Here is a 14,207-nt window from a genome sequence, read left to right on the forward strand (position 1 = left end):
TCTGGGTTTGACCTGGGGAGGGGGTCTTGACTTCTGCAGTATTTTAATGTCCTTCCTCCCACCCAGCAGTTGGCGAAGCAAATGCCGTTGTCTTCCTCAGCCTTCCTCCTGCGGTCTGATTCCGGTGACAGACGGATAGTGGGTCGCGGCTGAAATGTGACCTGGTTAGGAGATGCACTTGTCTGAAAAAGCCCAGGGCTGGACGTGGAGAGGAAGAGAGAATCAGAGAGGCTGCGCCAGCAGGGGCCGTGTCTGTAACTGTAGCATCAGCATCACGTTTGACATCATCATACCTGGTTTGAAGAAAAAAAAAAAAAAGGAGGGGGGTAGATTTCAAAGGGAAGCGCTAGTTCAGAGTGCCAAATGCCAGCCAGCCGCCGTCGCAGAGCCCAGCCCAGTCCAGCCCAGCACTTAGGGAGCTGCAAACCAAGGAATCCTGATCCTGAGATGTCCCTGCTTTCCCTCCAAGGGTGGAGAGCAAGAAGGGCCTCAGGTCTCCTCAGGGAAGATGGAAGTAGGGACATGACACAAAACTCTCTGGTTACAAAGCCAGTCAGGCTCAGGTGTCTAAAAGGGAATTTGGCCACAGACACTCTCCCCCCGCCCCTTGCCTCCCACCCAGAGGGGCCTGCGCCACAGCCCTGACAGCTGGCTTCCTGCACATTATGGCTCGACAGTAATGGGTGTCTTCGTTAAGACAAAAGCCATATAACAACTGGCTGCCTCATGCTCTTTTCAAGGCAAGCCCTGAGCACTGAATAGCTGGTAAAACAGGCAGATGTCCTCCTCAAGCAGCTGTTTAAGGACTGTCACCCCTTTTGTTAGCTCTTCCTAAGGCAACCCTAAAAGGCAAATATCTGACCATTTCATCCACCTTGAGGCTACAAATTCAGAAAAAGGACATTTGCTATGGTTTTGATTTCAAGTTGATTTTAATAAGCCACTGGAGAGGGGGTGGTGGTGGGGAGGCTGATTTCGTTCGAGGTGTTTAGGTTTTTGTTAAAATTGTGATCCTTATCACTGCCTTTAGAAATGTGCTGACATACTGGCCGGGAAGGCTGGAAGCTGGGCATGGTCCCAGGATCAGAGCAGAAATGGGGTGAGGTTTACATCACAAATAAACTGAAGAGGAAACAGGTAATCTGACAGGACAAAACATATTGAAATTTTGGGACCCAAGCCTTAGACTGTGTTTTTACTAAAACAAAAACAAAAACAAAAAACCTTGCCTGCCGTGATTAAAAAAAAACCAAAGGCAATGAAAAACATGATTTTAATCGATAGGAAAAAACACAGGTTACAAGGTTCATGGTCACCCTGAATCTTGGCTTGCCTGGGAATTCCGAATGCATCAATGGCTTGGGCTGGGGTCCCCTTGGGAAAACAGAAAACAATAGCTTCCTTTCCGTGTTTCCTTTTTCCTTTGCAGTTGGATTTAGAGGTGGTGCTGCAATGAGGTCCTGGCCACTGAGGTCTTAAATCTCAGTAAATGAAGCAGCCTCGCCCGGTTGTTCACAGCAGCAGTATATAGTGGAGAGCAGAGTTTTTTGTCATACAGACTGATGATGGAATCCCACTTACTAGCTGGGATCTTGGGCAAATTACCTAATCTATTTTTTTATCTATAAATAGTACCATTTATCTCAGAAGACTGCTTTTAAACCTGTACACAATTACATACTAAGTGCCTGGGCATGGTGGGCATTAAAAAATATTCTTCCCTCAGGTTGAGACGTGAAGGCTACAATGTCCCATAGTTCTGAATAGTACTAACATTTGCCATCTTTTCCTATCTCAATCCTGGTCTTTTAGCAAAGCTAATTATGTGTCTCCAAGTCACTGAGGAGGTAGAGCCTAGATATCATAGCTCTCCTGTTCCAGGACAACCTAATAAAGTCCCTGGTCTTCTGGAATTACTAAAGTTGTCCAATAAAGAGTTTGGAAAGGCATTGACAAGATGCCCATCAATAAGACTACAGTTGTTTTCAGAACCCTTAAGATCAAAATGTTTCCCACACTCCTGGGCAGCTCCTTCAATGGGACTCACCTTCTGTAGCACCTTCAAGTTGGGTCAGTATTAGCCCCAGGCTTGAAGTAAATGAACAGTCCAGGACTGTTAAGCCAACAGTAAAGCCATCTAGGAGAGAACATCCAGATTCCCAGATGAGGTTGAAAAGAGTTGTAGAAAATAGACAATAACTATAGTTTATAAAGGAAAAAAGGTTTTCCTACTTTTTGAGAGACTTACCTGGCAGGTCAGCCTTTTCAAACAGCCTCAAAGCTGCTGGCTGTATTTGTTAAATGGCATGTATGTTTTATGCTTTTTTTCCATTTGCATTTAATATTTAGTAATACAAAATGGAGGCATGAACCTCAGCTTCCAAGTAAGAAATTTAAATTTAACCGTATCATTAAAATCATTAAATCCCATTTCTAGATGACCTCACCAGCATAAAAAGACAAACACACAAAGATGTTCAATCCAGAATTATTTCTTTCAGCCAAACCTGGAAACCAAATCAAAGTCCATTAGTTAGGGATCAACACTAGTTCAGTTATATTACGCACAATAGGCTACTGTGCAGACATAAAAATAGTGTAGATCTGTACCTACTGACAACTATTATGATCCACTACATACTTCTGGGTAAGAAAAGCTCTTTATAGAAGATCATGTATAATATGATCCCATTTGAAGGGAAGTATTAGTACAGTATAGCACTTCTCAAACTTACTGGTCTCAGAAGTCCTGTAGACCGAAAGATTATTGAAGACCCCAAAGAATGTTTGTTTTGTTTATGTGAGATATACAGTATAGACAAAGATACACTGTACTAGAAAATAAAACTAAGTCTGTCTCTCAATTTTTCTGTGAACCTAAAACTGCTCTAAAAAATCTTTAAAAAAAACCTTAAGAATTAAAAAAAAAAAGTTTATTTAAAAATAACAATACAGAATCCATTACATATTAACAAAATATATTGTATGAAAAACAACCATATTACCCCCAAAATTAGTAAGAGCGGTATTGTTTCACATTTTTGCCAATCTCTTTTTAACATCTGGCTCAAAAGATTTGGCATTACAGCAAGTTTATTAGTTTATTAGGGCTGGCATAACAAAATACCACAGACCAGGTGGCTTAAACAACAGAATTTATTTTCTCAAAGTTCTGGAGGCTAGAAGTCCAAGATTAAGGGGTTGGTAGATTTGGTTTCTCCTGAGAAACCTCTCTTCCTGGTTTGCAGATGGCTGCCTTCTTGCTGTGTCACACATGGCCTTTCCTCTGTGCATGCACATAACTGATGGTTTTTTGCTGTTGTTGTCAAATGATCCTTTATTGAAGAATTTTCCTTGTTGTTCTTAACTAGCTGAGCATTCCACCGCACCACCGCTGGTGTCATCCGTGACGTCACGATGGTGGCGACCATCAACATTGCAGTCCAGACTGGGCAGTCCCTGGGATCTCTTTAATGGTTCCAGACAGTTCTCGAGCTAAAGGTAAGTGCCACATCTGGTGGGCAATGTTGACAATCTCATCAAAAATTATTATTTCCATTGCACTTAATGTTTTTCTGTCTCTTGGTCATTCCTCAAGGGCTTTGATGATCAGGGCAGAGGCAGAAGGAACTTCCTCAGTCTGGCCCTATCTGTTCTCAATGTCAGTTTGAGTGTAATTCTCAGACCCTTCCAATCACTGGCTGCTAGGCAATACCATCACCAAACTTTCTTGCAGACAGACCCAGGGGGCTGATCTTGGGAACTAGGGGTGCAATGTTTCTTTGTGTGTCCAAATTTCCTCTTCCTGTAAGGACACCAGTCAGACTGGCTTAGGGCCCACCCTAAGAGCCTCAGCCTCACTTTAACTTAATCACCTCTTTAAAGGCCCCATCTCTAACCACATTTTGAGGTATTGGGGGGTTAGGGCTTAACATATGAATTCTCAGGGGACACAATTCAGCCCATAAAAGCAGGTGTAACTGGAAATAGCTAGTAAGAGCACAGAAGTACTGAGAGCAAACGGAATTAATCTCTAAAAACACGTATCTATAACCTAAACCTACCAACTTACAAAATTCTAGAAAACACAAAAATAAACAAACATAGTATTCCATTAACCATCAGTGTGATGATGTTACTATATGACACAGTCTCTGGAAAACTCCATTATACACTCAGGAGAGAATTAGAGTGAAAAAGGCAAGTTGTATCCTAATATTTTTATCAAAATAGTAGGACCTCACCTCTTCCGCAAAGGATATTAGGGACTCCCAAGTGTCCACAGACTACATTTTAAGAACAGATACAAGCTGTATAACCTCAGGCATATTTCTTAACCTTGTTAAACCTTAGTTTCTAAAATGAGGATAATGATAACACTAACTTAAGTGGGCTTGTAAAGATTTAATGAATTAATATACAAATAAATGACAAATGTGAGCATTCTGCTAACATTAGCTATTGTTATTTGTAAAAAAAAAACACCTAATGATATGATATATGTGCTTAAATATATTCAGAGTAACCTCTGGATGAGGGAATTTATTTTTTAAATATTTAAACTGAAGTATAAAATACACTCTAAAAAAGGCATAAAGTATAATGTGTATAAGCTTGATTTTTCACACAGTGAACTTATTTTAATCTTTGTTTAAGAGATCATTTTATTAACTGCAACAAAAAAGCTATAGGTAAACAACCACAAGAGCAGCCCTTTTCCTCACCTACAGATAGCATCCTTGGGCTTGGCCATCCATCTCCCTGTAGGCATCAAGAGAGAATCGGAGAGATGTTCCTTATCTTAATACCCCTCTAGTGCCATCAGGTTCCTTTTGCCTCCAGGAAAAAGGCACAGAGCAAAAGCAACGCTGAACCAACTTTTGTATCATTATGAAGCTGGATTCTCATCAGAATCCAGTTTAGTAAACTCTGGAGCTCACTTAAAAAATAGCCATGATCAGTAATGCTGATCATGTCTCTATGATAGGTATGAAGTTCATTTGGGGGTAAGTCATTGTGCCCCATCCAAAAAAAAAAAACATAAAAATTATTCTCCATAACAAAGTTCATTATATAACAACAAAGATCTTGTGTAATAATCGTGGTGAGACTTTTTTTTCCCTCCTCCGCTTAGAGATGTTGAGGGTGAAGTCAGTGACTCAAAAGCCAGCTGGAGCGATGTTAGGTGCAATTTAACGCGATTTCAGTGCAGAATGAGTTGCAAAGTGGTAGTACTAACAGAGACTGGATTATAAACACAGAAGCAAATCCTCCAACCTTTACTCCATTACAGTTTGGAGAGGAGGCCTAGAATCCTGAAAAATTCTTTTAGCCTCATCAAAAATTATTTGCTAATACTGTTGCTCTTTCTTAAAAGTTCTACATCAAAAACACCTGCTATGCCCCCTTCTACAACAGTAGTTAAAACTGTACTTTCTTTAGTTACAGTCTCAAAAATTTATCAACTGGCTTCTAGAAAGAAAATTTAAAACATAAAAATTTATTTTCAATTCTACCAATACCTACCCACTTACAAAATTCTACAAAACACAAAAATACACAAACACACACTCCATTAACCATCAGAGTGATGTTGTCACCATATCACGTAGCTGCTGGAAAACACGGTACAATCAGGAGAGAATGACAGTGAAAAAGCAAGTAACTTGTGAAAAACTACTTAACAATATGGTAAGGCCTTAAATGCATGGTTACCTTTAAATACTAAATAACACAATTTCCGATTCTGTTAAGCATTTAGTATTTGATATACAAAGTTACATTTTCCAAAGACAAAACTTTTTTTTTTTAATTTACTAAAAACACAAGTCATACCTCTGATACCCAAAAGAAGACATCTTTTCTTCCTGGCCAAGGCTGCCCAATGGCAGCTGTCAGAAAGAAACCAGTAAGCAAGAAGCAGCACCAAGATGAGACAAGGGCACTGGACTCCACAGCTGACTTCACTATTCAGTGCTATCCCTGGGAGCACTCATTCCCACACGCCATCTAACAATCAGCAGTGAGCAAGGCAAAAGCTCAACTTAAATAAATAATGAATATTCCCAGCAGAAAGCTCTTTTGGAAAAACCAACCCTGCAGGCACCAATATGTAAGTCCTGGATGAATAATAGAGCTCTGCCAATGAGTAAGTGATGGCAGCACGGTATGCCAACACACACTGACTAAGGGGTCAAACTAAAACTGTATTATAACACTAAAAGAAAAACACAGTTACTTCAGAAATGCATTTATTCACAAATGATCTGTGCAATCACACTGAAAAACAAATCTCTGAGTGTCATACACAGTCCTTCCCATGTCGTGGCCTTAGTACACGGGGTTCTGAATCAGACTTCTCAAACAGACAGTAAGAATAGGAATGAAGGAGACAGAAAAAGAGAAAGAGGCCAAGGAAGCAGACAGGCTGTGAGGAAGGGAAGACAGAGGGGACAGTGGGCTGGAGCTGATGGGCAGGGCAAAGCTGTGCTGGGAGCCCCCCTCCCCACGCTGGCCTGCAGCAAGGAAGGAGTGCCCTCTGTGGCTGACACTCTCACAGCTCTGCTGATATTATTGCTTCAAATGCTGCTGCCCGGAGAAATAAACAGGAACAGAAAAGAGCTACAGTACTGCAAGTCCATCAGTGCCATGGGAAGGGGAGGGTTAGGGTAGGGTGAAAGAACAGGATACTAACAAACACAAAAGGTACCAACTTCAGAAGAAAAAGGACAGATCAAAGTAAAGGGTAAAAATTTTAACTTACTTTGTTAAAGATAAAATTCTGAGTAGTAAAGGAATTGAGAATGGGGTCTCAAAGAGATACTTGGACAGCCATGTTCATAGAGCACTATTCACAATAGCCAAGAGGTGGAAGGAACCCAGTTTCCCTCAATGGAAGACTGGATAAACAAATATGGTACATTGGGCCCTCTATATCCATGGTTCCATATCCACAGAGTCAACCAACTGCAGATCAAAAATATTCAGAAAAAAAATTTCGGAAAGTCACAAAAAGCAAAACTTGAATTTGTTGTGTGCCAGTAACTATTTACGTTGCATTTACACTGTATTTGGTATTATAAATAATTTAGAGATGATTTAAAGTATACAGGAGGAGGGGGAGGATATAGCTCAAGTGGTAGAGCAAGCATGCACGAGGTCCTGGGTTCAATCGCCAGTACTGCTATTAAACAAACAAACAAACAAACAAACAAACATAATACCTCCTCCCTCCCGCCCCCCACAAAAAATAAAGTATATAGGAGGGTATGCATAGGTTCTATGCAAATACTATGCCATTTTATATAAGGGACTTAACATCCAGATATGGAGGGAGGTCCTGGAAGCCAGGGAAACTGAGGGGTAACTGTATACACATACAGTGGAATATTATTCAGCCTTAAAGAGGAAGCCCAGTCACACACTACAACATGGATGCACCTTGAGGATATTATGCTAAGCAGAATAAGCCAGTCACAAAAAGACAAATACTGTATGATTCCACATATATGAGGTATCTCAAGTAGTCAAATCCACAGAAATAGAAAGCAGAATGGGAGTTAGCAAGGGCTTGGGGGAGAGGGGAAAGAAGAGTTGTTTAAGGGGATTTCAGATTTTTAAGATGAAAAGGCCCTGGAGATATTTCACAAGACAAATATACTTAACACTAGTGAACTGTACTCTAAAAAATGATTAAGAGGGTAAATTTTATGTTATCTGTTTTTTACCACAATAAAAAAAAAATTTTTGGGTAGTGATTAAAAGTTAAGAGTACAAGGAGAAAGGGAAAAATACAAACCTTCTAGAAACTGTAGACATTTGACCTAGGTACAGAGATTAATAAGATCACACATCTGTAATTCTAATTATTAATACAAAAGAGTTCAATGGTGGGGGCAAAATCAGTAGGTATAGAAGGAATAACGCGAATGTGAGCTCCAGTGGGCTTCAGAGGTACATTTCCGGAGAAGAGCTTTGGAAAGAAAGGCAGACCCTGTGAAAGATGAACACGCCAAAGGTTATAGGCATTAAGTTCTCCCCCTGTGCCCACAGCCATCTTGGCTGATTGTCTGATAACTGTGGACAACCATTAGACAGCATGGTGTCCTCAGGGAACCACCCAGGGAAGTTACCACCCAAATTTCCACATCCCTCCTTGGCAATTAAAATGATACTTTTCCTTAGCACCTTGTCAGGATGTTCAATTTCGAGTGCTTCCCGAGATCCACCTCAGGAGAAGTCAATCTGTCCACAGGAGGCATAGTTTCCAAAGCTGTCTACTGAGAACCTCTGAGAGATGTGAATTGAATTGAGCTTTAGGGTACCAAAGTAGAAGTTCTCAAAGAGCTGAAAAGGAAGAATAAAAACCCAGAATGAATATCCAAAGAATATCACAGATGAAAATATTAAATGTGAAAACACCACAATAATCCCAACAAAGTCCTGTGCTTTCTTGTCAGTATTTATTCTGAAAAAAGATCCTGGAGAGTGGGAATGGGAGTGGGAATGGGAGTGAGAACGGAACAGCAGCTCTTCTCTGATTAGTTGAATAGCCTCCTCTGACAAAACGCACTAGAGAAAGGAGTCTGAAAAGTCAATTCCAAAATGCATCTACTGAGCAGATATGATCAAGAACTTGTAACAAACATCCCAGGGCCATACCCTGATACACAGGACCTACCAAGGCTGCTCCTGTGACTTTCAGTGACTGACCAGGGAGGATGTTAGTTCTGTTACAGCCAGGATAAAATTTGATATAATACATTCCTCCACCTAGTCAACATTTATTAGAAACACTAACTAAAATAAACAGAAGATAAGGTTCCTGCCCTACAAATGATTCTGATAACCCACTGAGGAATACAGAACACTTACACACACCAAACAGCCAGAGGAACACTTCTACTGGATGATAAAACAAGTACAAATGATAATATTTATCAAAAACCTTTCATCAGGCTTTGGATTCAAGCCAGCATCCTAAAGTAAATGCTCTTTATTACAATTCTTATTTAAAAAGCTTTCAACTTTGTCAGAGGGAGGGATGAACCACACTCTGAGAAAGACCTATTCTGGTGATTAGCACATTTACAAGACAGAATCCAAAATGACATCAGAATTCATCCCAGAAAATTAAGCCACACTGCTTAGATAAGGAGTGTCAAAAGAGTAAAGGGCTGACCTTCTTCTGTTAAGATGCAAGAACTGCTCTTTTTTAAAATGTCAGTAAGATCCCGAGAAAGCCTTTCAATACACAAACCAGCAATGCTTGAACAGAACCTGAGGGTGAGACCTTTGCACATTAGCAAGAGACTGTCTTGTCTCTTCACTTATTTTTATACTATTTCTGCACCATGGACTCCAGCCACTGTCGCCTTTCCTCTTCCTGCAATTAATGGCCTAGCAAAATGCCTGAGGTTCATTAAAGGGTAACTTTATAAAGCCCAGTAAATATTGATTCTTCAATATGGCATCAACTTGACCCCAAAGATCTATTTAGAGGCTGTGCGCCGCATTGTCTTGTCTTTCAGAAAGGTGATCAGCTCTTGCCTGCACTGATTTACACAATTAACTTTTCTTCCTGGCTTTGGCAGCCTGTTCAAACCATATCCACCCTTTTGTGTAAAGAAATACAGCCTGAAATATTTATCGGCTAATCCCTTTGCTGAACATTAATTTGAGGTGAAAGTCACGTCGACAAAACTGACAGATTTATAGCTTTGCAAACTGAAGCCTTCTAGATACAAAAAGACATAACCAAAGGGCCAATAGAAGACAAAACAAAACTACAAGGGAACTGATAATACTTTCAACAGATTACTCTTCAGGGACTAGCAGCCTATGAATCCTCTACCTTCTTTTCTCTGTGCCTGTGTTTCCAAGTGGTGGAGACACCACAGCTAGGAGCTGGAAAGTGACTTACCTCCAACTTCACCTTGCCTTGTACTTATAACCCCCAGATGGCATGATTTGCTAGGAAGATTTCTCATGCTTTGAGGTTTAAAGCAAAGAGTAAACGGTGATAACGAAGTTAGCCGGGATGTGATTTCAATGCAGTAATTACAAAAATTAAGAGAGAAGACTGAAAACAAATTCTCATGCTCCCTTAAGGCAAAAGCAGCTGGCGGAAAACGTGAAGTCAGTCTAAACTTAGGCCAGGCACATGGGGCTGGGTAGCTATGGGGAGACGACACCACCCACTGCATGAAATCATGAGGGCAAAGACTCAACTGATGAACAAGTCAAAGTACCTCCCTTGTAAACCGTAAAGCACTACTGAAAATTACATACTTCTATGATGTTAATAACATCTCTCTGCTCTTCTTAACCTGTCCTTATTCTACCTTCATAGTTGCCATCTTCTTCCATACCTTCTGATAATGTCATAATCAAATGGATTTCTCATCCAAAGTCCCTACTGCAGTGTCAAGCCTCGTTTTAGCCTTTGTCTCTGTGTTCTTGTTCTGTGTGTTTATAATGATTCAGTAACAAATTTTTCATAGTTATTTTATTGTTTAGTCATTGTTGTATCTTTAATCCTAAGTCCTTCTTTTAGTTCTGCCAATTATTTCTAGTGACTCATTAAACTATAAGCTTTACAGAAGAAGGATCTTTTATGTTCTTCAAAGCTGAATGCTACTGTATGCTGTTACTGTACCTAGTAGACTGCATATGATCAATAAGTATTTGCTGGATAAAATAACAAAAATGAATGTTGTAGATGTCTGTGTACTTCATGTTGGAAAAAAAAAAACTATGATGTGGTCTTGTTTAGATGGATTTTAAAATCTTATTTATAGATTGACACCCAGGAATCCTTGAACAAGACTTACCTAAATGGTATTACCTTTAATCATATCTCAGTTGGAACTAGTTGTCAAGAAAGAATTTATAGGTAGTAATGGAAATTTTACATATTCCTTTACATTTCTATGTCTCTCTCATTTGTCAAAGCCTAGTCTAAGCTCACATTTCTGATCTGGAAGTCACTGAGCACCCGATGTTGTGCATTTTCATGTAAAGAGACGTATGACATGGTTCTGTCTCCCAGGCACTTGCCATCTGCTATGGGAGACGGGGCATGTGTCAGAACAGAAGTATGCTGATGACATGAGTGTGTGTATCTTATGAAAAGTTACTGTATTATGTATTCAATTTAAAAAGTTTACCTAAAATAATACAGGAGGAGAGGTACAGGCAATGAATAAATGCAGTGGGACGTAAGAAAACAAGAGACTTAGAGGGCTGAGGCATCTAGATAAATCACCTGGAAGAGACAAAAATAAGCTGGGCCTTGTAGCAAGTCTACGACTTAGTGGAGAGGAGGGAGGGCAGCATCAGGGGAGAAATGGGTATGGAGGGCCAGGCTGAGTAGACCAGGTTATACGTTTGGAGGGTTCTTAAAAAGAAGTGGTGAAAAAGACTAAGGCTACAGCCATAAGGAGGATGAGTCAGACTAAATGGGGCCCTGAGGGTCAGGTTCAGAAGTTAGACTACATTCTAGACCGGGGGTGGGGGAGCACTGAAAGCTTCTGAGTAGGTTGGTGGCCCAAGATGAGAACATGTTTTAGGGAAGTGAATCTGGGTGCGGTATACTGTGCAGACTGGAGAAAGGAACTCGAGAAGAAAGAAAAGGAGACAGGGTAACAGTTAAGTCATGAGACACTGAGTGTCTTAACTAAAACAGTAGTAGTGGGCTTGGAAAGACTGGAGCAGATGTGAACTACTATGAATGAAACACAAAACACACTCTGTGGTTTTCTAGATGAGAGGAAAGAGACAGGAAAAAAAAAAGATGAATTTGTAGCACAGTTAAGTGTAAGTACATCACCATAAAAAAACTTTACAATTGTCTTTGTTTTTATTGAGTAGTAGTTCTTTATACATTATGGAAATGAACCCTCTGTCTGTGTGATGAACTGCAAATATATTTTCCCCCCAATTTGTCACTTGTCTTTTGACTTTGCTTTTGGTGGTTTTTACCGTGTCAATTTAAATTTTTATAAACTCAAACGTAACAGGAGATTTTTTTTTTTTAAAAAGTTACCCAATGCCAATATTGTTCTATATTAAAAGGTCAGAACACCAAATATATTACTATTGACAGCAATGCTAATAACATAAAGATCTTAACGGCCAAAGTTTACTGAGCAAGCATGTATGCCAGGCATGATACCTGGGGCTCCAGGACTGCCTCCTCACAGCCCCAAGAAGCAGATACTATTATTAATCCTCATTTTATCCTTGAACCTGAGGCTTAAAAGGCTAAAGTAACTTGCCCAAGAATACACAGAAAGCAAACAGTGAAAAATTGAAATTCATTACACTGGAAAAGAAAAAAAAATTAAGACTCAAACCCAGGTAGCCTAACTCTAGAGTCCGAGCTCTTGACAGCCTGCTCTCTCCGGCCTCTCCCAGTGGCCAATGCCCCTCCAAACACAGCCCTGTTGAGACCACGATGAGGAAGCCTGGCTCACAAAACCCCCAAAGATTGAAATGAACACATTTGTGCATGTGTTCTTCCTGCTTTCACCATCACCTCTTATCCTGGACCTGGTTAAAAAAAATTAGCTCTAGTTCAGCTAGAAGAATTTTAATTGAATTCTGGATGAAAATAAGCACACATCAACTAAATGGCTCCATTTAATTCCATACCTGAATGGAGAAGAGGAGAAAGCTCAAACTACAAGTTTAAAAAAAGAAAAAAGAAACCTGGTTGCTCTTTATAGCCTAAAGTAGTTTAAGAAGAGCAAAGTGGTCCATTGTTTAGAAAATAAAAGAGCTCACAGGAAAAATTTAAATTAAAAAAGAACCATGGCAAGGTATTTAAGTCGTGTTGAGATTTTTTTCTCCTCACTGTTGTTTTATAACAACTCCCTTGGGGATTTTGAAACCTAACCCACTTTCTTACCAAAAACATTTCTTTCTCTGACACGCACACATAGAGCCCTGTTGTGTTGGAACCCAGCATTTATCAAAGCTTGCTGTAAAGGAACAAAACAATGAACAGCTGCACAAAACTACAAATATTTGATAAGGAAATAAAAATAGAATTTAAGACTGCCAATATTTGTGATATCACTTGTAGGTAATATGTAGACTTGGACGATTTAAGAAGAAAATTTTAAACTCAAGTATAAGCATGACATTTGAAAACTGTTACGCGTATAGCTGCTGTCCTTCATTGATTACAGTTATCTTCAGAAAGTTAAACAAACTTTTCCTATCACCAAGTACAGAGACAAACATGGACCATCAAGATGAAAGGTTTCTGGTCAAAACCAAAGCTTCCCTGACAGAATCTCAAGACACAGATCCAACCATCCTGCTGTCCTCTCCTCACATGACCATTTAGTTTGTACACAGTTGTTTCCTGGGGAGAACCAGGAGGGACTATTGATTTCTGGCAGTGTTGTAGTACACACTGGAAGAAAACAAACAGCAAGAGTTAAGGGCTATTCTTAACCTGGTCATTTTTCCTTGCATTCATTTCAGACCTTCTACTCCTTCCTCCCAGGTCCTTTGACACAACCCTAAAAGACCAGATATAACTCCACATGTGACTAGGGTGCAAGGATGAGCCTGAACATCTCAGATAGAGGTGGGGAGGAGGGTGGAGGGGAACCTTCTCATATCTGTGACCTCAAGCTACAAAACTGAATGAGCGGCCAATCTTCAACAGCATAAGGACTAATGTGCTGGGGATCCCTGTCCATTTGGCTTCCCAAATAAGACTCCTTCTTGTTCTTCAATCTTAGACAAAGTAGTGGTCACTCTTTTCAAAGATCTCTCCTTTAAGAAAATCTATTTCTTGTGCTGGGTGGCCTCAGTGAACTACTTGTCAAAAAGAGGAAATGTAGTTGTGAAGTCCAACATAACAATTCAAAATATGGTAAGTCCTGATAAAAGAAATAAAAGCAAAAATAAACAAATAGGATCCACTTAAATTTAAAAGCTTTTGCACAGCAAAGGAAGCCACTGACAAAATGAAAAGACAATCTATGAATGGAAGAAAATATGTGCAAATGATATGACTGACATGGGGTTAATATCCTAAATATATATACAGTTTATATAACTCAATATAAAAAAAATCAAACAATTCAATTAAAAAATGGGCACAAGACCTCAATAGACATTTTTCTGAAGAAGACATACAGATAGCTAAAAGGCACATGCAAAGATTTTCAACACTGCTAATCATCAGA

General features: G+C 39.7%; 1 protein-coding gene across 5 annotated transcripts in view; it reads right to left on the reverse strand.

The window, feature by feature from the left end:
- Positions 1-155: 155 nt before the first annotated feature.
- The window catches only part of ASCC1 (activating signal cointegrator 1 complex subunit 1), an 87,754-nt gene continuing 73,702 nt past the window's right edge, over positions 156-14,207 (reverse strand). For 4 of the 5 annotated variants that reach the window (XM_010963204.3, XM_045522715.2, XM_045522716.2 and 1 more), the window contains exons 10-11: positions 8,188-8,346; positions 5,480-7,993 (exon numbers count right to left, since the gene is read on the reverse strand). In XM_010963204.3, the coding sequence (XP_010961506.1) occupies positions 8,230-8,346 (117 nt within the window). In that variant the 3' untranslated portion in view covers positions 5,480-7,993; positions 8,188-8,229. Of the gene's footprint in view, positions 294-2,047; positions 2,138-5,479; positions 7,994-8,187; positions 8,347-14,207 lie in introns of those variants that run through there. The other variant, XR_012510296.1, reaches the window with a different exon arrangement.

The sequence above is a fragment of the Camelus bactrianus genome, chromosome 11 (assembly GCF_048773025.1).
Source record: "Camelus bactrianus isolate YW-2024 breed Bactrian camel chromosome 11, ASM4877302v1, whole genome shotgun sequence".
NCBI lineage: Eukaryota > Metazoa > Chordata > Mammalia > Artiodactyla > Camelidae > Camelus > Camelus bactrianus.